The sequence below is a fragment of the Solanum lycopersicum genome, chromosome 9, assembly GCF_036512215.1.
Source record: "Solanum lycopersicum chromosome 9, SLM_r2.1".
Taxonomy (NCBI): domain Eukaryota; kingdom Viridiplantae; phylum Streptophyta; class Magnoliopsida; order Solanales; family Solanaceae; genus Solanum; species Solanum lycopersicum.
This window is the reverse complement of record NC_090808.1, coordinates 65,475,831-65,499,965: the sequence shown is the minus strand read 5'-3', so window position 1 is coordinate 65,499,965 and position 24,135 is coordinate 65,475,831. Positions and strand designations below refer to the sequence as shown.

At 34.2% G+C, this 24,135-nt stretch overlaps 4 protein-coding genes across 5 annotated transcripts; 2 read left to right on the top strand and 2 right to left on the bottom strand.

Moving 5' to 3' along the window:
- Window positions 1-10,256: 10,256 nt before the first annotated feature.
- LOC101249017 (non-specific lipid transfer protein GPI-anchored 20-like) lies at window positions 10,257-13,157 on the bottom strand. The gene is made up of 4 exons (XM_004247530.5): window positions 12,660-13,157; window positions 11,221-11,250; window positions 10,983-11,057; window positions 10,257-10,563 (listed from the first exon to the last, which is right to left on the bottom strand). The coding sequence occupies exons 1-4, from the start codon at window positions 13,006-13,008 to the stop codon at window positions 10,352-10,354; spliced, it is 666 nt and encodes a 221-aa protein (XP_004247578.2). The 5' UTR covers window positions 13,009-13,157; the 3' UTR covers window positions 10,257-10,351.
- Window positions 13,158-16,354: 3,197 nt separating this feature from the next.
- Window positions 16,355-18,205, top strand: LOC101248516 (non-specific lipid transfer protein GPI-anchored 5). 2 transcript variants are annotated; one of them, XM_004247529.5, is made up of 3 exons: window positions 16,355-16,931; window positions 17,575-17,628; window positions 17,902-18,205. In XM_004247529.5, the coding sequence occupies exons 1-3, from the start codon at window positions 16,601-16,603 to the stop codon at window positions 18,012-18,014; spliced, it is 498 nt and encodes a 165-aa protein (XP_004247577.2). In that variant the 5' UTR covers window positions 16,355-16,600; the 3' UTR covers window positions 18,015-18,205. The 2 variants fall into 2 exon arrangements, with proteins under 2 accessions (XP_004247577.2, XP_004247576.2); XM_004247528.5 differs by having other exon boundaries at window positions 16,512-16,931; window positions 17,548-17,628.
- Window positions 18,206-20,963: 2,758 nt separating this feature from the next.
- LOC101248237 (non-specific lipid transfer protein GPI-anchored 5) lies at window positions 20,964-22,642 on the top strand. Its single transcript, XM_004247527.5, has 3 exons — window positions 20,964-21,453; window positions 22,097-22,147; window positions 22,304-22,642. Exons 1-3 carry the CDS (start codon window positions 21,129-21,131, stop codon window positions 22,423-22,425), a joined length of 498 nt encoding a protein of 165 aa, XP_004247575.2. The 5' UTR covers window positions 20,964-21,128; the 3' UTR covers window positions 22,426-22,642.
- Window positions 22,643-22,762: 120 nt separating this feature from the next.
- LOC101251328 (uncharacterized) lies at window positions 22,763-23,915 on the bottom strand. The gene has a single exon (XM_004247620.5). It carries the CDS (start codon window positions 23,728-23,730, stop codon window positions 22,858-22,860), a length of 873 nt encoding a protein of 290 aa, XP_004247668.3. The 5' UTR covers window positions 23,731-23,915; the 3' UTR covers window positions 22,763-22,857.
- Window positions 23,916-24,135: the final 220 nt, after the last annotated feature.

The window sequence follows — 24,135 nt, the reverse complement described above, 5'->3', positions numbered from 1 at the left end:
AAAAAAGTAGATTAAGATATAAATTGAACTTATTTTTTTATTTTTACCCTTAGTAACTATTGTCAAATTTATGATTAAAATAACTAAATATTAATTAATCACTAATTTCAATACTAACTAATGAATGGTAAAATTGGAAGAACACTCTAAAAGTAGTCTTAAAAACTGAATAGATTAGTTGATTTAAAAAATGAAAAATGTATCAAAAATATTCTAGTTAATATGGAATGGAGGAAAGTACATACCTTGATTAAATAATTATTCTTATAAATATGAATATTTTTAATTTTTAATAATAAGTTAATTTACTATTTTTATTAAATTAACAATAATGCTTATATATAGATTTATAATATGTGATTATCTTATAAGTGATATGATTACTTAGACTAATTTAATAATAATCACTAAAATAATGCTAGGAAATATCATGGTCATACAGGTGGTAACAAAATAGACCAAACAAAGGTTTCTATGGATCATTTTGACCCATTGCAAATATTCTTTCAAAATATATGATCATTTTCGCATGAAATTGGTAAAAGTCAGCATACGAAATTGATAAATAAAAATCTAATGATACTTGTAAGTTTCATTTTCTTTCTTTTTAAAATTTAAACGTAAGAATTTTTATATTTTTTTTTATTTAACGGGATAGCATTTCATCTTTCTCTCCTTATAATATACAACCACCAAATTCTTCAAATGTATTTCTTTTTGCAAATATTTAGATGACTTGTAATTCTTGAGTAATAATGGCTTTATTAACGGATAGCCTTTTGAATTTTTGCCTTTTCCTTTTAATATTTTAGAAAATACAAAATCCACGTATACATGAATATTTGGGTACCACTCATAATATAATTCCCCGTTTCAATTTAGTTGGTTTGATTTAAAAGTGCCAGATGAAATCAATTAATGTTGGTGTGAATTCACACATAATTTATTTAGTAATATAAATCTATATATTAAAAATTATATAAAAAGTACTATAGTTTATTGTTTTGTTTGATTGTTATTTCGTTGTCATATATTCATTTTTTTATTTGTAAAGGATTTGCATACATTTTACTATTTTTCACACGTAGAATTTTACTGAATATATTATCGTTATGATAAAAAGTATTATTTATCACAATGATTAACAATTCAAATATTTAGAAAGTAAGTATTTTAGGGAAAAAAATATAGTCAAAAATATTATTTTTGCTGTTTACGTATTCTACGATAACCAAATTTAGAAAAGATTCATATAATTAGGTAAAGAAAAAATTAATCAAATTCATAGTAGTACTTGGATTCTTAAAATCAAATAGAACTATAGACTTACCAAATAATAAGTACATACTAAATTTAAATCATATTGTCACGACTCAAATCCGGGCCGCGACTGGCACCCACACTTACCCTCCTATGTGAGCGAACCAACCAATCTAAACTTTAACATTTCAATATAATATCAACATAAATTAATGCGGAAGACTTAAACTCATTAATAAAATCAATAACTATTATTATCCCCAAAATCTGGAAGTCATCATCACAAGAACATCTATGATCAAATTACTAGACTAAGAGTATTCTAAAAGCTAAAACAAGTAAAAGCTAGTCCATGCCGGAACTTCAAGGCATCAAGCATGAGGAAGAAGATCCAGTCCAAGCTAGAAGCATTAGCTCACCCTGAAGATCCGATGTGACGAAGACTGGCTAGAGTTGCGATTGAGTTGAAGACGATGGCACGTTTGCTGCACTCCACAATTAACAAAGAAGGAAACATAAAAGTAGGGGTCAGTACAAAACACGGGTACTGAGTAGATATCATCGGCCAACTCAAAATAGAAAACAGTATATACCAGATAATATCATAAAATCAACTGATATCCTTAGCATGCAACATTTACAGTTACCATAACCCTTGGTTACAACACCAAGCACATCAATGAGGACTCACGCCTCCTCATCATACTCATTTGGGAATTAGGTTCATTAGATTTGAATATATTATCATCTTTCAAGACTCATTATCTTTATTCCCCTCGTGTCGGTACGTGACACTCCGCTCCTCAATATACTATCCTGGTGTCGGAACGTGACACCCGATCCATATTCTATCCTGGTACCGGAACGTGGCACCCGATCCATATACTATCCTGGTGTCGGAACGTGACACTCCGATCCTCATATACTATCCTGGTACCGGAACGTGGCACCCGATCCATATACTATCCTGGTGTCGGAACGTGACACTCCGATCCTCATATACTATCCTGGTACCGGAACGTGGCACCCGATCCATATACTATCCTGGTGTCGGAACGTGACACCCGATCCATATATTCTATCCTGGTACCGGAACGTGGCACCCGATCCCCTAATCTCACCACTTTTGTTCATCAAGCCTTCTTTTATACCAAGGCATCATCATTAACAAAGTAGATTAGGGTTTCTTTTCAAGATTTGGGATTCAATAGCTTCATCATGCTTATTTATTCACAATTACATAATCTCATCATTCATGCAAGCATACAATTAAGCATATAGAAGGTTTACAATACTACTAACACATATCATTCGTTATTAAGAGTTTACTACGAATAGCATGAAAACCATAACCTACCTCCACCGAAGAATTGCGATCAACAAGCTATCTTCTCAAAATCCTTGCTATCCCTTTCGTTTCTCTCTCTCTCTCTACTCGTTCTCTTTCTTTTTCTGTCTCTCTTTGTCCTTTCTTATTTTTCTTATTCCAACCCTCTTTCTTTTACCCTAATTAGTATATAATTAAGAATAAAAGATGGCAATAATGCCCCACTAATTAACTTAAGGTTACCTCTTTTAACCCCCAAGTAATTAGACTTATTAACATTAACCCACTAACTTTATAATTAAGGCAAGAATAGTAAAAAACGTCCCTTAAAACGTATCAAGAAATCCGACCCAGACTGGGATTGCGCAACCTGTGACGGCCCGTCGTGCCTGCGACGGTCCGTCCTGCAGGTCGTCGCAAGGGTCAGAGACTCAATTTCCACTGAATAATCTGTGACGGTCCGTCCTGCCATTCCGTTACGAAGTTCAGAGAGTCGATTTTCAGTACCCAATTTCAGATTTTCTAAGTGTTTTGAAACGAGACCCTGCGACGGTCCGTCATGCCCATGACGGTCCGTCGTGGGGTCTGTCGCTTCTACCAGTTTTTCCAGAATTGAAGTCTGCTACTCAAAACGACTAAACAGGTCGTTACAATAGATACCAATTTACCCATCGTTCGTCCCCGAACGATCACAAGAAGGAAAAACAAGAGCGAAAAGGAGTACCTGAATCTGTAAACAGCTGTGGGTATCTTTCTTGCATATCTGCCTCCTTCTCCCAAGTGGCTTCTTCAACCGGTCGATTCTTCCATTGCACCTTGATGGATGCAATCTCTCTTGACCTCAACTTGCGAACTTCTCTATCTAAAATAGCAACAGGCTCCTCCTCATAAGACAAGTTCTCATCAAGCAAAACTGAATACCAACGGATAATGTAATTTCCATCCCCATGATATCTTTTCAACATAGACACATGGAATACCGGATGCACTCCGGACAGCCCTGGAGGCAAGGCTAACTCATAAGCCACCTCCCCTACTCGCTTAAGTACTTCAAATGGACCAATATACCTTGGGCTAAGTTTACCTCGCTTACCAAATCGCATCACCCCTTTCATTGGCGAAACCTTCAACAAGACTTGTTCACCTTCCATGAACTCTAAGTCTCTAACCTTTCGATCTGCATATTCTTTTTGTCTACTTTGCGCCGCTAGAAGCTTTTCTTGAATAGACTTCGCTTTCTCTATCGAATCCCTCAAAAGGTCAGTACCCCAAGGTCTAACCTCGAATGCATCAAACTAACCAATGGGAGACCTACATCTCCTCCCATACAATGCTTCAAATGGGGCCATATCAATACTTGAGTGATAGCTATTATTGTATGAAAACTTCGCTAAGGGTAGGAAGTTATCTCAATGGCCACCAAACTCTATCACACATGTACGAAGCATATCCTCCAACACTTGAATCGTCCTTTCAGACTGACCATCGGTCTGAGGATGGAACGCAGTACTAAGGTCCAACCTAGTACCCAATTCCGCATGCAATGTTTTCCAAAACTTAGAAGTAAACTGCGTACCTCTATCTGATATGATGGATAGTGGAACCCCATGCAATCGAACGATTTCTGAGATATAGATCTTGGCTAACTTCTCTGCATTGTAAGTCACCTTTACCGGAATGAAATGAGCAGATTTAGTTAACCTATCAACAATCACCCAAATGGAGTCATACTTACCCATTGTCCTTGGAAGACCAACCACAAAGTCCATTGCAATTCTTTCCCACTTCAATTCCGGAATGGGCATTCTCTGAAGTGTTCCTCCGGGCCTTTGGTGTTCATACTTTACTTGTTGACAGTTTGGACACTTGGCAATAAAGTCAACAATATCACGCTTCATTCTACTCCACCAAAAGTGTTGTTTTAGGTCACGATACATCTTGGTTGCACCCGGATGTATAGAATACCTTGAACTATGAGCCTCTGTCAGAATAGTGTTGATCAAATCATCGACGCGGGGTACACATACCCTTCCCTTGATTCTCAAAACACCTTCCTCATCGATTTGTGCTTCCTTAGCCTCCCCTCGCAATACTTTATCTTGGATTCGCCTTAGTTTCTCATCATCAAACTGTTTTCTCTTAATTTTGTCAAGAAAAGAAGATCTTGACTCCACACTAGCCAACAATCCTCCCTTCTCATTTACTTCTAATCTCATCAAGTCATTAGCTAGAGTCTGAACCTCTCTAGCCAATGGGCGTCTAGAAGCTTGCAAGTGAGCTAGACTTCCCATGCTTCCCACCTTTCTACTTAAAGCATCCGCTACAACATTCGCCTTCCCCGGATGATACAAAATAGTGATATCGTAGTCCTTCAGTAGTTCCATCCATCTCCTCTGTCTCAAGTTCAAATCTTTCTGAGTAAAGACATACTGTAGGCTACGATGATCCGTATAGATCTCACACTTAACCCCATATAAATAGTGTCTCCATTGCTTTAATGCAAACACCACCGCAGCCAATTCCAAATCGTGGGTCGGATAGTTACGTTCATGCACCTTTAGTTGCCTTGAAGCATAAGCAATCACACTCTTCTCTTGCATTAGTACTGCACCCAAACCAGAATAGGATGCATCACAATAAACAATGAAGTTCTTACCCTCTACTGGCAAGGTAAGGATAGGTGCGGTAGTCAACAAAGTCTTGAGCTTCTGAAAGCTTTCCTCACATTCGTCCGACCATACAAATGGAACATTTTGCTTAGTCAAGTTCGTCAATTGGGAAGCAATAGAAGAGAATCCCTTGACAAATCGGCGGTAGTAGCTAGCTAACCCAACAAAGCTCCTTATTTCTGACACGTTAGTAGGTCTTACTCAATTCTTCACTGTCTCAACCTTAGAAGGATCCACCATCACTCCTTCCTTAGAAACCACGTGCCCCAAGAAGGACACTGCATCTAGCCAAAACTCACACTTAGAGAACTTGGCATAAAGCTTTTTCTCCCTCAACATTTCCAATACCATTCTCAAATGCTCTTCATGTTCCTTCTTGCTCTTTGAGTATACCAATATATCATCAATAAATACGATCACGAAGAGGTCCAAATATGGCTTAAAAATCCCGTTCATCAAGCTCATTAACGCAGCAGGGGCATTCGTAAGACCAAAAGACATCACTACAAATTCGTAATGCCCATACCTCGTTCGAAAAGCAGTCTTTGGCACATCCGTTGTCCGTATTTTCAATTGATGATAACCGGATCTCAAGTCAATCTTAGAGAAGACACAAGCACCTTGTAACTGATCGAATAAGTTATCAATGCGGGGAAGAGGATACTTGTTCTTTATGGTTACCTTGTTTAGTTATCTGTAGTCTATACACATTCGAAAACTCCCATCCTTCTTCTTCACAAACAAAACCGGAGCACCCCAATGAGATGCACTTGGTCTAATAAAGCCTTTGTTTAACAACTCTTGAAGTTGGGCTTTTAACTCTCTTAACTCCGCGGGAGCCATTCTGTAAGGGGGTATAGAAATGGGGCGAGTACCCGGTTCAAGGTCAATACAAAAATCAATATCCCTATCTGGTGGCATACCAGGAAGATCTGCAGGGAACACATCCAGAAACTTACGGACCACCGAAACCGACTCAATCAAAGGTACTTGGGTAGTGTCGTCCTTGAGATGTGCCAAGAAAGCTAAACACCCTTTACTAACCATTTTCTTAGCACGAAGAAAAGAGATGATACGCACCGGATTGGAAGTGTAGTCACCCTCCCAAACTAACGGATCTGTCCCAGGTTTGGCTAACGTCACCGTTTTAGCATTACAATCCAAGATCACAAATTGAGGAGAAAGCCAAGTCATACCCAGAATTACATCAAAATCATCCATTTCCAAGATAACCAAATCTACATAAGTGTTGCTCCCCACAAATTTCACCAAACAAGACCTATATACCTTTTCAACTACCACAGACTCACCCACCGGAGTAGAAACACGAATAGGCATATCAAGTAATTCACAATGTAAATTTAGACCATTAGCAAATGAGGAAGATACATAAGAAAATGTGGATCCAGGATCAAACAATACAGAAGCCATGCAATCACAAACCAGAAGATTACCTGTGATGACAGCATCAGATGCCTCCGCTTCGGACCGCCCAGGGAAAGCGTAGCAATGGGCCCTCTCACCCGTCTGTCCGTTGCCCCTTCCATGTTGTGATGTAGTGGCTCCAGATTGCCCATCACCTCGGCCGTTCTGGTGACCACCATTACCTCGACCACCACGTCCTCCAGAATAACGGCCTCTGCCATGACCACCTCTACCTCTAACATTTTGAGGTCTGTAACTCTGTTTTGGACAATATCTCTTAATATGTCCAATCTCCCCACATCCATAGCACTCTCTGGGTTCATGCATAGGTCTCTCAGAGAAGTGTTGACCGGTCGGAGGTGGACCCCCAACTACAGTCTGTAGTGAAGACTGAATGAGTCGAACTGCGTAACCTCCGGAACCTTGCCCTCTAGAGTAAGAACCATTAAACTCACCTCCCTTTCGAAACCTTTTTGATGTCGATGTCGAGGTGAAGTCATCGGGCTTCACTTCTTCCACCTCTATCACGAAGTCTACCACTTCTTGGAAGGATTTTGCTGTAGCCGCTACTTGTAAGGCCGAAATTCACAACTCTGATCTCAACCCCTTCACAAACCGGCGAATCCTCTCTTGTGGACTGAAACAAAGTTGCGTGGCATATCTGGATAGTGCGCGAAACCTAGCCTCGTAAGCATTAACCGACATCCTACCTTGCTCTAGGCTCAAGAACTCATCCCTTTTCCTATCCCTCAAAGTCCGAGGGATATACTTCTCCATAAACAAGCTAGAGAATGAGGCCCAAGTCATAGGTGGTGCCTCTGTCGGTTGACACTCAACATGTGATCGCCACCACATTTTGGCGTTCCCTTGAAACTGATAACTCACGAACTCAACACCAAACCGTTCTACTATACCCATCTTGTGTAGTAGCTCGTGACAGTCAATCAGAAAATCATAAGCATCCTCCGATTCAGCACCCTTGAAGACTGGAGGTTTCAATTTCAAGAACTTACTAAAAAGTTCATGCTGATCATTTGTCATTACAGGCCCTGTAATCAGATGAGGAAATGTGCTTATTTCCAATGGAACATCCATGCGGGGAGCCATAGTAGCCGCATGTTGTACCTCCGGAGCCTGAGGTGCTGGTGCAGAAAACACTGGGGGTGTCTGGCCCTGATCGGATAACCCGCTAAGATAAGCCAGAACCTGATTGATCATCTCTGGGGTAGGTTGAGGTGGAATTTCCTCATTCTGCACTTGTTCATTCTCCCCATCCTCCCCTTCTTTTACTACTTCTTCAGTCGGTGGAGGAGTCACCGCCCTAGTATCAGATGGGTTAGGTGCTCGTCCTCTTCCTCTAGAGGACGTCCTCCCACGACCTCTACCACGGCCTCTTGCCGTTGCTCTTCCTCGAGCCACAGCCTCAGTGGCTGGCTCAGACGCACCTTGTCCTGCTGGTGCTGGTGTTGGTGTTGGCGTAGTCGTTGCTCTAGTTCTAACCATCTGCGGAAGAGAGTGAAGATGGTCAGATACCAATTGGATTCAAGTAGTAGCACGAAAGAAAGAAAGAAAGAAAGGAATTTTCCTAAAGTCCTATAGCCTCTCAAAGAAAAGTAAAGGCGTCCTCCTACCGTTCCTCAAGACTCTACTAGACTCGTTCTTGTGTGATGAGACCAACGAACCTAATGCTCTGATACCAAGTTTGTCACGACCCAAATCCGGGCCGCGACTGGCACCCACACTTACCCTCCTATGTGAGCGAACCAACCAATCTAAACTTTAACATTTCAATATAATATCAACATAAATTAATGCGGAAGACTTAAACTCATTAATAAAATCAATAACTATTATTATCCCCAAAATCTGGAAGTCATCATCACAAGAACATCTATGATCAAATTACTAGACTAAGAGTATTCTAAAAGCTAAAACAAGTAAAAGCTAGTCCATGCCGAAACTTCAAGGCATCAAGACATGAGGAAGAAGATCCAGTCCAAGCTAGAAGCATTAGCTCACCCTGAAGATCCGATGTGACGAAGACTGGCTAGAGTTGCGATTGAGTTGAAGACGATGGCACGTTTGTTGCACTCCACAATTAACAAAGAAGGAAACATAAAAGTAGGGGTCAGTACAAAACACGGGTACTGAGTAGATATCATCGGCCAACTCAAAATAGAAAACAGTATATACCAGATAATATCATAAAATCAATTGATATCCTTAGCATGCAGCATTTACAGTTACCATAACCCTTGGTTACAACACCAAGCACATCAATGAGGACTCACGCCTCCTCATCATACTCATTTGGGAATTAGGTTCATTAGATTTGAATATATTATCATCTTTCAAGACTCATTATCTTTATTCCCCTCGTGTCGGTACGTGACACTCCGCTCCTCAATATACTATCCTGGTGTCGGAACGTGACACCCGATCCATATTCTATCCTGGTACCGGAACGTGGCACCCGATCCATATACTATCCTGGTGTCGGAACGTGACACTCCGATCCTCATATACTATCCTGGTACCGGAACGTGGCACCCGATCCATATACTATCCTGGTGTCGGAACGTGACACTCCGATCCTCATATACTATCCTGGTACCGGAACGTGGCACCCGATCCATATACTATCCTGGTGTCGGAACGTGACACCCGATCCATATATTCTATCCTGGTACCGGAACGTGGCACCCGATCCCCTAATCTCACCACTTTTGTTCATCAAGCCTTCTTTTATACCAAGGCATCATCATTAACAAAGTAGATTAGGGTTTCTTTTCAAGATTTGGGATTCAATAGCTTCATCATGCTTATTTATTCACAATTACATAATCTCATCATTCATGCAAGCATACAATTAAGCATATAGAAGGTTTACAATACTACTAACACATATCATTCGCTATTAAGAGTTTACTACGAATAGCATGAAAACCATAACCTACCTCCACCGAAGAATTGCGATCAACAAGCTATCTTCTCAAAATCCTTGCTATCCCCTTCGTTTCTCTCTCTCTCTACTCGTTCTCTTTCTTTTTCTGTCTCTCTTTGTCCTTTCTTATTTTTCTTATTCCAACCCTCTTTCTTTAACCCTAATTAGTATATAATTAAGAATAAAAGATGGCAATAATGCCCCACTAATTAACTTAAGGTTACCTCTTTTAACCCCCAAGTAATTAGACTTATTAACATTAACCCACTAACTTTATAATTAAGGCAAGAATAGTAAAAAACGTCCCTTAAAACGTATCAAGAAATCCGACCCAGACTGGGATTGCGCAACCTGCGACGGCCCGTCGTGCCTGCGACGGTCCGTCCTGCAGGTCGTCGCAAGGGTCAGAGACTCAATTTCCACTGAATAATCTGTGACGGTCCGTCCTGCCATTCCGTTACGAAGTTCAGAGAGTCGATTTTCAGTACCCAATTTCAGATTTTCTAAGTGTTTGAAACGAGACCCTGCGACGGTCCGTCGTGCCATGACGGTCCGTCGTGGGGTCTGTCGCTTCTGCCAGTTTTTCCAGAATTGAAGTCTGCTACTCAAAACGACTAAACAGGTCGTTACACATATCCATCAACGTCACTAATGAATAATTTTGCTAATTGTTTTACACAATCTATATTTCAATTTATAGTCATATATCAAATTACTAATACAAACTCAACAAATTGCTCCAAATGCAACTAAAATAATTAACAATGGTGAAATTTCATGACCAAGAAACGGTGCAGCCGATGGTGTTGCCGGAGTTAGTCTGCCGGTATTTGTTGCCGGAATTAACGATTCCGTTGGCGGAGATGGTGGCGTTAGAGTTGGATTTTCATCGGCATGTGGCGATGAATTAGACGGCAACGGCGGAGGAACAGTTGAATCTGAGGGAAATTTGTTATTGAGTTAAATCATATTGTACTAATTAAATTTATAAGTTAATTAATTGAATAATAAATAAAATTATTAGGTTTATTGTATGATGTAATAAATATGTAAAAAAAATAATGTCAAACAATTTAAGTTTGAACGAGAATTTAACACTACAAGAAAAGAAAAATGTAAATTACATGGAGATTTTTCCGGGGATTAGTATGAAAATCTGCAGCAATGTTTTTAAAATGAAATTTATATATTTATAAACTACGTAAAAAGTACTATAAGTCGAAAAAATTGACAATTCAAAATATCTAAATATATATAAAAAATTTACCGTCAAAGATAAGACTGATTTGAATCTCAAATTCTAAAAATGTGTCTCATAAATTAAGACAGAGAAAGTAACAATTAAAATCGTAAGCACCTTTAGGACTACGAGGAGGGATAATTGGAGCAGTCGTTGGTGAAGCACTTGGAGCCCCAGCATCGCTACGAGGACCTAATTATGAAAAAAGATAATTAATTAACAATATTTTCATTTCAATAATAAAAGCAAATCTTTCTAGAATAATATCGTTTGTTTAGAGAATTTTTAATTGCTATAAAAAGTACCAATCGAATAAATAAATAAATAATAATAATAATTACAAAACAAAAAGTACCTGGCGCAACAACTTCAGGTGGACTGGGAGCTGCAAGTAAGAAAATAAAGGATGTCAATTTCTTTTTTTTAACTAATAAGTATTGTGATAAAGTGATAAGTATTTTTTTCTTTTTAAATAAAAAATTTAAATTTATTTTTTTAATTTTGAGTCTCATTATTAAAATTAAATTTGATAATATGAATTTAGATTTAGCCAGCTCAACAATAAATAAAAACTTTAAAAAGAGTTCTTTTCTTAAAGTGTGACGAAAGGAAACCAAATGGATAAACTATGAGCACTGAAAGGGCTAGGGTAGGAAGTAGACCACCTAATTCTCGCCAAGATGTAAATGTCTCTAAATATTTTTTACGCAATTAAATCATAATTAATTTAAATAAAAAGAATCTAAAGTAAATCATCATCCATGTAAATAGCTTTTATATTATCATATCAACCGTACACGTAAATATTAGACCTAAGTTTATAAATGAATCTGGTCTTCAAATAATCGACTAAAGCTCATTATATTTATTTCAGTGACTCGACTCGATCTATCAAACAAAAATATCATATTTATAATCTTAAAAAAAAAACATATGTATTACCACTTACCTTTTTTATTTAGAAATTTCTTTTATCAACGATAAAACTATCAACTCATACAACCCTCCCGCGTGACTCCGTATCCAGCAAGACTAAGATCCAAAACTTCAAACGAAAGATGAAATAATACTTACTACTCCAGTATCGCGGTTACATAAGCTAAATCCTATAATACTTACTACTCCTAAACATGTAAATATTGGACCTACGTTTATAAATGAATTGGTTTTGAAATAATCGACTAAAGCTCATCATATCCTTTTCAGCGACTCGACTCAATCTATCAAACAAAAATATCATATTTCTAATTTTAAAAAATAAAAAAACATATGTATTACCACTTATCTTTTTTGTTAAGAAATTTCTTTCATCAACGATAAAACTAACAACTCATACAACCCTCCCTCGTGACTCCATATCCAGCAAGACTAAGACCCAAAATTTCATACGAAAGATGAAATAATACTTACTATTCCAGTATCGTGGTTACATAAGCTAAATCCTATAATATTTACTACTCCAGTACACGTAAATATTGGACCTAAGTTTATAAATGAATCTGATTTTGAAATAATCGAGTAAAGCTCATCATATCCTTTTCAGTGACTCGACTCAATCTATCAAACAAAAAACATCATATTTATAATCTTAAAAAATAAAAAAAACATATGTATTACCACTTACCTTTTCTGTTTAGAAATTTCTTTCATCAACGATAAAACTATCAACTCATACAACCCTCCCTCGTGACTCCATATCCAGCAAGACTAAGACCTAAAATTTCATGCGAAAGATGAAATAATACTTACTACTCCAGTATCTCGGTTACATAAGCTAAATCCTATAAACTTTACCTTTGCATTTGAGTGGCACACCAGCCATATTACAAGCACTAGGAAGAGACATAACCATATTGGGATTCATAGGCATTTGAAAGGGAATGCCACCCGTAACAATAAGGCAAAAACAATTCATGGCATTGGTCATCATATTCTTCAATACATTGCAGCAATCTTCGATTGGTAAACCCCCAACGTTGCTGCTACTATTCGTCAAGAAATTCATACATGGAGTAAAGCTAGTAATCATCGGTCCTGTACATGGTGTAGTTATCGTTTGGCCATTGATAGTATGTAGAGACAACGCGTTCAACAACATCCATGAAAGAACCAAATTCGGAAAAGCTAAGTGCTTATAAGACATGTCAGGGTTGACGGTTAACTTTCAAACTGATGGTAGGTTAAGAGTTTCAGTCACGCTGTTAATAGTAATTGAGAATACTTTTAGGATACTAGAGATAATGAGTGAATGGGGGAATTTATAAATAGGTGAAAGTTTGAAAAGATTATTATGATGATGAAGATTAATTAGTTGAATTAAGATTAGATTAGCAGGTTTTTGAAGTTCAACAACCTTAACAAATATTTGTACAAGTACTATTATGGTTTTGATGTTTTTGTCTCTTTGGCTTTGCTTGTCGTGACACATAATTGTTATTAGTAGACGTAATTAAGTTTGAGGTTTGAAAGAGACCCAAAGAAAATAAAGCTCTATTCTATCTCAATGACATTGTAGTGTGAAGCTCCACAGAAGAATAAAGCTACATAATGTGGGGGGGAAACGAAATATTTCACCGGTCTAAATTTACGTAACACTGTTTGACTTGAGACAAAATTTAATAAAAAGGTTCATATATTAACTAAACATAGTTAATCTTGTTTAGTTGATAGATCGATATAATACATGTAATTATATAAATTATAATATACTCCCTCCGTTCACTTTTATTTGTCATCATTGGATTCGGCACACCTATTAAGAAAACAATAATTTATATGACTATTTTACCATATTACCCCTATTAATTGTTGTTTAATACTCTCTCTGTTCCATTTTATATGTCACATTTTACTTTGCAGACTTGCATTAAGAAATGATGTGATTTTACCCTTCTGCCTTATTTAATGTTTTCTTAAGTCAACTTTATAATATATGATAGAATGCATTTCAAGATTAATTAACTACTCCATCAAGGATATAATAGGCAAAATATGATAATTTATGCATAAATTTTATAAAATAACAAGTATTGTGGTCCAGCTATTTATAGAAATGAATGACATATGAAATGAGACGGAGGGAGTATTAGGTTTGTGAAAATAAGTACGGTAATTAATAGTAAGGGTAAAACATGAAAAAAAGAATCATATTTTCTTTGTACATTAAAAATGACAAATAAACATAAAAATCGATTTTTGAAATAATATGTAACAAGAGAAAGTGAATCGAATTTTTTAGTACTCACTTGCTAATTGCTAAATTATATGCGAGAAATTTAGCATGTAATATGATATGATAGTATTCAACAATGGATATTTTATTGATAAAATCTTTTATCTTAATGTTGGGTACCGTTAAACTACATGACTTTTGTGAAACAAAATATTGCATACCAAAACAGAGAAACAACTTGCTTTATTGATGGAAAGTTATTTCCAAATCAGTCAAAACCTTTTATAACGACGTTGTTTGTCTAAATATTTATTGTTATAGTGAAATATTATATTATTATAAAAAAACATATAATATAGCATATAATGAAAGACTGATTACAGTAAATATGAGTGATGTTGTAAAATATTGTTGTAATTCAACCAAATGTAAACATTATTTTCAAAATTTTAACATTCATCAGTTTTATCACTAACAAGTAACATCACCATCTGCATTCCGTTTGAATTGGATTTGGACTTGCCACTGCTCAAGAAGCCCAATTACAGAAGCAGTCTCTTAAAGCCCAACTGAAGAATCTGGCCCAATACACACTACCCAGGGATTTAGTAGTCAGGGCCCACAACGAGCACGATGTATACACATTTTGTTCATTGATTTGGTGTGAACACTAGATGTTAGTATATGCACGACAATATTAGCAAATTTGTAGAGAAGGTCCACTTTTTGAGGGCTAATAGATTAGTAGACGTTTGTTATAAATTTTAAATATTTTTAACTTTATGTAAACTTTATGAAGTTGAAGTTACGTTTGATTAGAAATTTTTTTTTATGACGGCTTCCACTTGCCCATGAAACAACAAGTTTCCATGATATATAGTTTCATTACAATGATAAAATAATCTTTTAATTTAGCTTATCATAATTTTGATGAATGACGAATTTTCTTTGACTTTGTGTATTATTTATTCATTTCATTGACTCAATTATACAAACATTAGTGTACAATGTATATATTATTTCTTGGAGTTAGGTGATCAGCTTAGAATGCCTATGTTATCCAGGTGCCTTTCACGGATATGAATTGTGATAGGATGATTGACATTCTTTCATTCTTAATCAGAAGTTTTGAATAATTCAAGTTTCTAGAAATAAAAAAAACCCTTGTTGAGAGTGCCTTTCTCAAAAATGATCCCTACAATACAAATATTTTAATTTAATCAAATTTTAATATAAATAATAACGAACGCTGAGAAGATAAAAAAAAAATTTCCCCCTTTGCCAAAAAGTCTCTAAGGTGATACATTGTAGCCGACTAGCCGTATAAATCTCACGGCATGCATGCGTACATTAATTAATTTATATTACTATTATTATAGACTATTAATTAAATTAACTTGCAACTTGATTAGTCTCAATGACACGTTATTCAAAATATTACGGTGTAAGTTACACTATTTCCAAATCTTACTTCATAAACTCTTTTAATTAGTTTTTTTTTGGTCCCAATAGTTGTTGGATACTTTTCTGATTCAATTTATGTGATATATTTTAGCTTTTGTGATTTAAACAAATATATTTTTAATTGTATATCTTTTAAATATTTTGAATTGTTAATTACTGTGATCGGTGGCAGGCTAGGATTTTAATCAGAGAATTCATAATTTGGAGAAGTGAACACATCGACTAACCAAAGGAAGATCGACATCTACTACATATACATAAAAAAAATATTTAATCATGTATAAATAGTAACACTTTCCGCCAAAGAAAGTTCGGAATACCCTTGAATGTAGTGGGTTCCATTTTTGATTGTGACTTATAATATTCTTTACGTAGTTTAGTAATAGATAAATTTTATTTAAAAAATTTGAAAATTTCATGAGCAAATATTAGTTTAAACTTAAATTGTTGACTCTCAAAAAAATAAAATATGTCGCGTAACTTGAAACATAGGAAGCATATATTATGGAGGCTTGATTATTGATCTGTCCTATATAAACACGAAAAAGAAAGAAGCGCTCTCTGTTGAGTTTTTTTTTTCTTTCAAAATTTTTAAGATTCAAACTTGAGACATCGAGAAAAGAATCATATAAATCTGACCACAGACGATGATAACCTCTTTAGTTAACCAAAGTAACTACTTCTATCAACAACAAAGTTATAATATAGTGATAAACTATTTCATTCTTAATTAGAGGTTTCAAATTTGAGCGCTGGATAAAAAAATTAAAAATTTAGTAATGTCATTCCCTAATAAATCCTACGATGCATAATCTCAATTTAATCAAGGTTTTAATATAAACTCTAAATACTTGGTGGAAAAAAAAGAAAGAAGTAATCATCACTTCTATTATTTGTCATTTCCAACCTCAAATCCCCTTTTTCTTTCTCTAAAAAGAATATTATAATAAAATTAATTAGAAACTCCAAAACAAGACACTATAAATACCCCATTACATGCCCCTAACATCACTCACAAAGCTAAGGCACACACAAGCTAAGCCATATTCATCATTTCCTTATAAGCCACAAAAGATAATATAATTATTTTTCTCCAAATATGGCTTCAAAAGGAATTGCTATAATTTGCATGGCTTTTGTCCCAATTATCATTGCCATGATTTCAGTACAAGTAGCCATGGCTCAATCTGATTGTACAAGTACACTTATTACTATGGCTTCATGCCTTAGCTTTGTCACCGGAAGTGCGAAAATGCCATCGGCTTCTTGCTGCTCCGCCCTCTCCGGGGTGTTGCAGTCTAAGCCACGGTGCCTTTGCGTCATTGTCAACGGTGGCGGTTCGTCGTTAGGAGTCCAAATTAATCAAACTCAAGCACTTGCATTGCCTAGTGCATGCAATTTACAAACTCCACCCGTTAGTAAATGTTACGGTACGTTACGTTATCATAATATAACTGATAATATAAAGATTTTTCACACTATCAGTATAATTTTAACTTAGTATACTGGGTAAGTTACATTTTTCTTCTGTTACCCATCAAAATTGTTCATTATGTTACGGATACATAAAATTAATATTTGCTGAATTTTCTTGATTTTTTTTGTACATATGGAAAGATCTCATAGACACGTATTAACTAAAAATCTCATAATACCTCCTGAACTTGTCTTCTTTTTTTTTTTATAATTTTATGCACCTTTTTTGCTTATATGGCATCCAAATATCTTCCACGCGCCTCAATTGCGTGAAGTCATAACGTGTGTCACGTAAGACAAAAGATGCAAAAAATTTTTTTAAAAAAAAAAACAAGTTCAGAGGAACATATAACATTAGTTAGTTAAAACGTATCTCTGAAATTTAGATCATAGTCTAGAAGGTACCCGTACATTTTCCCTTTTAATATTTTAAATAATCATCTAAATGAAAATCATTAATTATTCCGACGTTATATATGTGTAATTCCTGTAAGTAAATGTTTAAATATTTTTCCTACTTTGATATATATATGTTTTAAATAAATTGTGCAATTAATTAATATTTCATAGCTGGTAATGGACCGGTAATGTCTCCAGAGGGTGCACCTACAGAAGGAGCTCCAGATTCTTCGACTGGTATATCTGTCTCAGGTAATTTAATAATAATTAAACTCTAATTTTATAATTAATTATCCTACTTGATTATCTAGTTAACGATCAGATAAATCATAAAATTCTAATTAAAATTTGCATAACATGTATGCATGTATAACAAAAATATGATACGTATAATAATCCATCCGTCCCAATTTGTTATTTATATGACACATACAGTATGAATTTCGAGAGTCAAATGAGTTATTTCTTTTAGTATTTATGTCTTTTTTCGTATCGTTTATTTATTTTTGTCGATTAATTTCTCAGGCTCAAAAGCGTCAGGTAGCAGCCTCACGTCTGATGGAAGTTCTCTAAAGGTTCCGGTTCGAGCTGCTGCTGGAATCGTTCTTTTCATGGCTTCCTACGTTTTCATGATTTAAAGTTTATGAATTTTAATGTCCGAGTATCGTAGTATTAAATAAAAGTAGCATTATGATATGTTACATGTTATATTGGGGCTTGGTTAGTTAGTGTTTGTCTTTAAGTTTGTTGTGTGTGTGTTGCTTTTTAATTATTTGTTTCTCTATATATTGTACCAGTATTTGTGATGCTGTTTTAACTTTATTTCTAAGTGTTTTTTTACAAATTAAATACAGAGAAAACTGTTTCACGTTTTGCCAGTTTACAATTAAGCATGGTTTATAGTCCTATTATATTTTATATACTATTGCACAATCGGAAAGAACTTCCTTCATTTTGATAATGAAATGCATTTATCAATTGCATTTTCTTCGTCTCAATTTATGTGGTTGTTTAATAATTGAATAAAAAAATATAGTAAGATATAATGAAAGACTTTATTGTCTTTTTTAAAATCACCTTAGAGCTTAATTTAATTGATTTTTCTTTACAATAAAGTGTTAATTCGAACCCAATAACACTAAAATGGGAATAGTGCATATCATTAAATAGTTATTAAATAACTTACAGAAATTCTACTTGTTTAGATACTAATTACTTAGATATATGTTAATTTGTGATATAATAAATTTTATCAAATTTTAACGTGTCTAGATACATTCAATACATGTATTCATAGATATGTATTTCAAATTAAATTAGGTGTAATCTGTTCTAGATACATTGTATCCAAGTGAGTTCGTATGTATCTTGAAAACATAGACAAATCTCGCTCGTCTCTCTCATCTCGCTCGCTACTCTCATATCTCAGTCGCGTATCTGGTGTCCCATATACATGTGATTCACATCAGATACATGTATTTAGTGTGTATCTAGAGTGATTCTCATGTATATGTGATGTAATAGATAGACAAATTTCGTTTGACTCTCTTCCTATTTCAATGTATCTGTTAGCAAAAAAACATATATCTTGGTGTATCAAACTTAAAATCTAGTACAAAATTATTAATTAATAAATAAAATGTGATTACATAAAATTATAGAAAAAATTAGTAAATATGATAATTTTAAACTTTTGTCTTCGCTTAGTAATTTTCTTTCAAAGAATTGAAGAAATAATCATAATGTGAATAAAATTGTTGAACAGAACATGTTTTGTTCATTAGACATTAGTTTTAGTTGTAATGTGCTCATAAGGCAGGAGCGGAACTATCTTATATCAGCGACGTATTTTCATCAAAAAATTACATGATCTATATAAGTCAAATTTTAATTTAATGATTATATATATTAGTGTTGATATATTTTTGTAAGATTTAGTATAGTGATTAAGGAATTGCGAAACTTATTTAAGGTTGTGCATTTTATTCTTTATAGTTTATAGCAACATTATTTTATTACTTTATATTTAGACACTCTTTAATAAATAATAAAAATCTCAAAGGTAGGAGTTCCTATCATTTCAATAAGTCACATAGATATAAATAGTGTAATTTCGTGTTTATTGGTTATGACTATAACTTTTCAATTATATTGACCGAGTTAATTTATTTGTAAATTTAATTATGATCAAATCCATTTTTTACATTAATTCAGCATTACACATTTTCTATTTAAAAGTATATAATATTATTTTGTGGATTATAAGAATTGACTCTTTATAAATTAAAGGGAACAAGTTGTTAACAATTAAATAACACAAAGTAACTTTTTTCAATACATTACAACTTATATCAAGAAAATGAGTATTACCAAATCTTACTCATGTCATAATTTGTTAACAATTGAACACATGCAACTTTTACCGATAAAGGCAAAGTTAATTTGTGATCAATTGATCAAATTTACTACCTCAAAAGCTCAAACTTATATGAAAATATCCCAAACTTTTGCCTTGAAAAAACTAATTTTAGAGAAAAAAAAATTAGAAATCACAAATAGAATAAACATAGTAAGACTTTTATATCTATAAGATCGATAATATATTGCGCTCTATAACTATAGTTCTGTTTACTATGGAGATTTCAGTGGTATACTTCTGTCCGTTTAGCGAAATATACAAATAGTAAGTATATACAAATTTTGTATTTGAACATTAGGAATTTTTCAGAACTCAGTTTGTATATTTTCTTTGCCAATATACAAATACGATAATTTATTCATGAATTGTATTCAAATAGTTAGGATAAGCATATACAAAATTCTGAATTTTACAATCAAGAATTGAATTATACAAATTCTAAATTTATACAAATCAGGAAAATTATATAAAATTATACGAATAAAACAAATAGCAAAATTTGATAAAACTGTAGCTGCCAATTAGAATTTTCCTAAACAGTAGCTATGACATTTAATATAATTTAAATACTTATTATTCTGCACAATTTTTCCTTTCAAAATCTTTTATTAAATGAAGCCACAAATTCAAAATCACCCTTTTGGTCTATGGATGCCATTCCCATAAATTACTCCAATTTCATTGAGCAACAATTTTCTCAATAAAAGAAAACTTTGAAACGGAAATAGTAAAATTCTAGAAGTTTTTAGAGCAAGTTTCATCCCATGATTTTTCCACAAGTTTGACCAATATATATTACTATTTACACAAACTTTATTATTCTAATATATATGAAACTTCTGTGCAAGTTCTAGAAAGTTAGCAAATGTTGAAAAAACTTAAGAAGAGAATGAAAAATATTTTTTTGTTTGAAGCATCATACCTATAAATAAATTCAATAATATACGTCTAAAGATAATCGAGCCTCAATATGACTGCAGGATATTAGGTGAAAAATAATTAAAGAAAGAAAAAAAACAGCTTGAGCTTGAGGCTTTTTCTGTTTGTGTGACTAGTCATAAAATGGGCACAATTGGTTAGCATTAGTTGGTCACCTACACAACTAACCACTTTGTCCCAAATCTACCTAATTCCTATGTAAACTATATAATAAAACAAAATAATGTCAATTGTTACTATTTGTTTATTGGTCACCAATTTTAAAAAAAAACATCTTCTTTTGACTCTCCCTACTCAACTTTTTTCCTATATAAACAAACACAATATTTCTTATTCAAACAACATTTGTGTGATCAAACATCAATTAAAAAAAATAAAAATCTAATCATATCAAATGGCAAATCAAGGGAGCAAGATGAGTTTTTTCGCGATTATGTTTGCGATGATCTGTTCTGGAGTTGTTGCTCAATCGAGCAACGATTGCACGAACGTGTTGATTAGTATGTCACCTTGCTTGAACTATATTACTGGCAATTCCTCTGTTCCAACTTCAGGTTGTTGCACTCAACTTGCCACTGTGGTTAACAACAATCCAAGTTGTTTGTGTCAAGTCCTAAATGGTGGTGCTTCTAATTTGGGGCTAAATATTAACCAAACTCAGGCCTTGGCACTTCCTACTGCTTGTAATGTTCAAACTCCACCTCTTAGCCAATGCAATGGTAAGAAATGAAAATCAATCTTCTTGTTAATAGCCTTAATGTGTTCGCGTATCAACTCATCAGTAGTCTTGATGTGTTTATATATCATGTCTTCAATGCCTAATCGATGATCTGTTTCATGTCGTCGTTGTTGATATTGTTATAAACTTTGTTGCTCTCATCATACTAAAATCACTTTAGAGGTGAATATAGGTTATAGGGTGAGTGGATTCAAATCGAGTTTGATAAAATATTTGCTCTTTTGGTGACCTGAACCTAGACCTTAGGATTTTAGTTTCGTCAATCGTATTCCATGAATGTGTTCTATAAAGTGTATTCAAATAATGCTACTTCCAAAATTTTGCCACAATGATATTTACTTGACCAATACATCAACAAAAGCTTAAATAAGATACGTTTATAAAGCTACACCAAGAGGTTACTCAGTTATTAGGTTTTCAACGAATATTTTTTATATATTTAATTGTTTGTAATATAAATAAAGGGTCTATGAAAATCACACCTAATACCCTAGATCCGCCCCCTGGACTTAATATCAATTGATCAATCAGACCTAATTATTCTCAATTGTATATTATTATGATTTTGTATTGATTGTCACCAAAATTTAGATCCTTCACTAACATTAGTTATTTTGAAACAGCTGATTCACCAATTGGCTCTCCAACAGGAACACCAACTTCTGATGGTTCAGGTATATTATACAACTCTTTCTGTATCAATTTATTTGTCGCACTTTTCTTTAGTTTAGAATTTTCACCATGTAATGTCTATGGTTTGTTTCAGACTAAAGATTATATCTTTTTTATTCTTAATTTTTAGTGCTTAACACTATACGAATGTGTAACAGGACGTGGATCTAACAGAGTTCCATCACCACAAGATGGTTCAAATGATGCAACTTCAACTAAAATGGCACCTCCTCTGTTCTTCTTCCTTCTCTTCGTTGCTTCAACATTCACCTCGGCCTGAGATTTTCAGCTACGACTTTCATGAATAACGGAATTACTATGTTGATAGATTCATACTCGTGTATCGATTACCAGCTATATTTGTTTTATTTCATATGATCTACAGTCATTTTCTTGACGGAGATTATTGTATTTTCTTATTCTTTAGTTACATGATTTAATAAACTTTTGTATTGTATTTGGTATAGATATTTCAATTTGGTTAATTGATATATAAATTATCTTGTCAATTTGATATCAGAGCAGGCAGAGGTCCTGGCCAACACGTGACGGGGCGTGTTGAGAATATAATCTCTAATAGCTTAATCTTTTAGATGAAATGGTCCCACACTTCAACATTTACCATTAACAAAAGTTAGAAATAAAATAAATTTCCAAACAAACATAATTTGTTTTCAAATGAAAGAATTTAAAGATACATGTTTTAATTTTATCAACTTGTTCCAAATAATCCAAAGTTTCGTTCCAAGTTCCTTTTAGTATCGCGAAAATTTATTCTTCCTGAATGGTTTTTCCGCTTCTCATAGCTACTCTTTCCACAAATCGGGATATCTAGACCCAAATTGTCTAAAGAATCCGTAGATAAAAGACTAAACATTACCATATCTCTTGGTTCACCATCACGAAGATAATATTTCCTCATAATACCTTCTCTTGTAAAACCAGCCTTTTCCAACACCCTTTGTGATGCTGGATTTTCAACATCTACCACACCCTCAAGCCTGGCCAAACATGGCCATTCTACGAAGATGGTGGACGCCACCATCTTCACAGCCTTGGTGGCAATCCCTTTGCCCCAATACTTTGATGATATCTCGTATCCGATTTCAGCCCTGCAGCTATACCATTCTTGATCCAAAGGGGTCACACAAATAGTACCAATCACCTTGTCATTTAAACAAATTGCTCTATTCCATGGACGTGTTAATTCAAAATCCACCATGTGTTGCATTGCTTCTTCTTTGGATTCAAAAGGTTCACATGAATAGAACATACTAACGTTGTCATCCATGTAACATTCCATAAAATCATCAACATCGGTGAGGTCCAATGGACGAAGACTAATCATGTCGGAATCTGAATAATCATCTGCAACAACAGCGTCTTCTTTTGATTCAAAAGTGTCACAAGACACACTATCATTGACATATGCATAAAATTCCATAAAACCATCGACACCTGTAAGGTCCAATACACGAAGACTTATGTCTGAATCTGAATAATCATCTGTAACAACAACATCTTTGTCATTACTCAATTTCAGCACCTCCTCAAATTTCATTGACAATTCTTCAGTATTCTCCATGGTGCAAAACTTAAATTAGCTAGAAAACTAGAAAATCTATTCAATCTTATAATTTTTTTGTACTATATATCCTATCTAGACATGAATTAGAAAAACTATAAAATATCAAATCCTATACAATCTTGGTTTTCTAGGGCTTTTGAATTAGTGTTTCACCACGCTAGCTTTTCAAATAACTCAAAAAAAGAAAAGGAATAATCAAGAATCTTCGAGAAAATTACTTTTGGTATAGGAATCAGAGAATATAATTTTTTTTTAGTAGAAATTAATATATTATGGACTATGGTATAACAGTGTATACTTATTACAATTTGTAAAATATTGTAGAATGATATAATATAATATATAGAATTATACAAAATAGAGTACTCCACTATGGCCAACTTGAGATTCTAGAGAGGATGG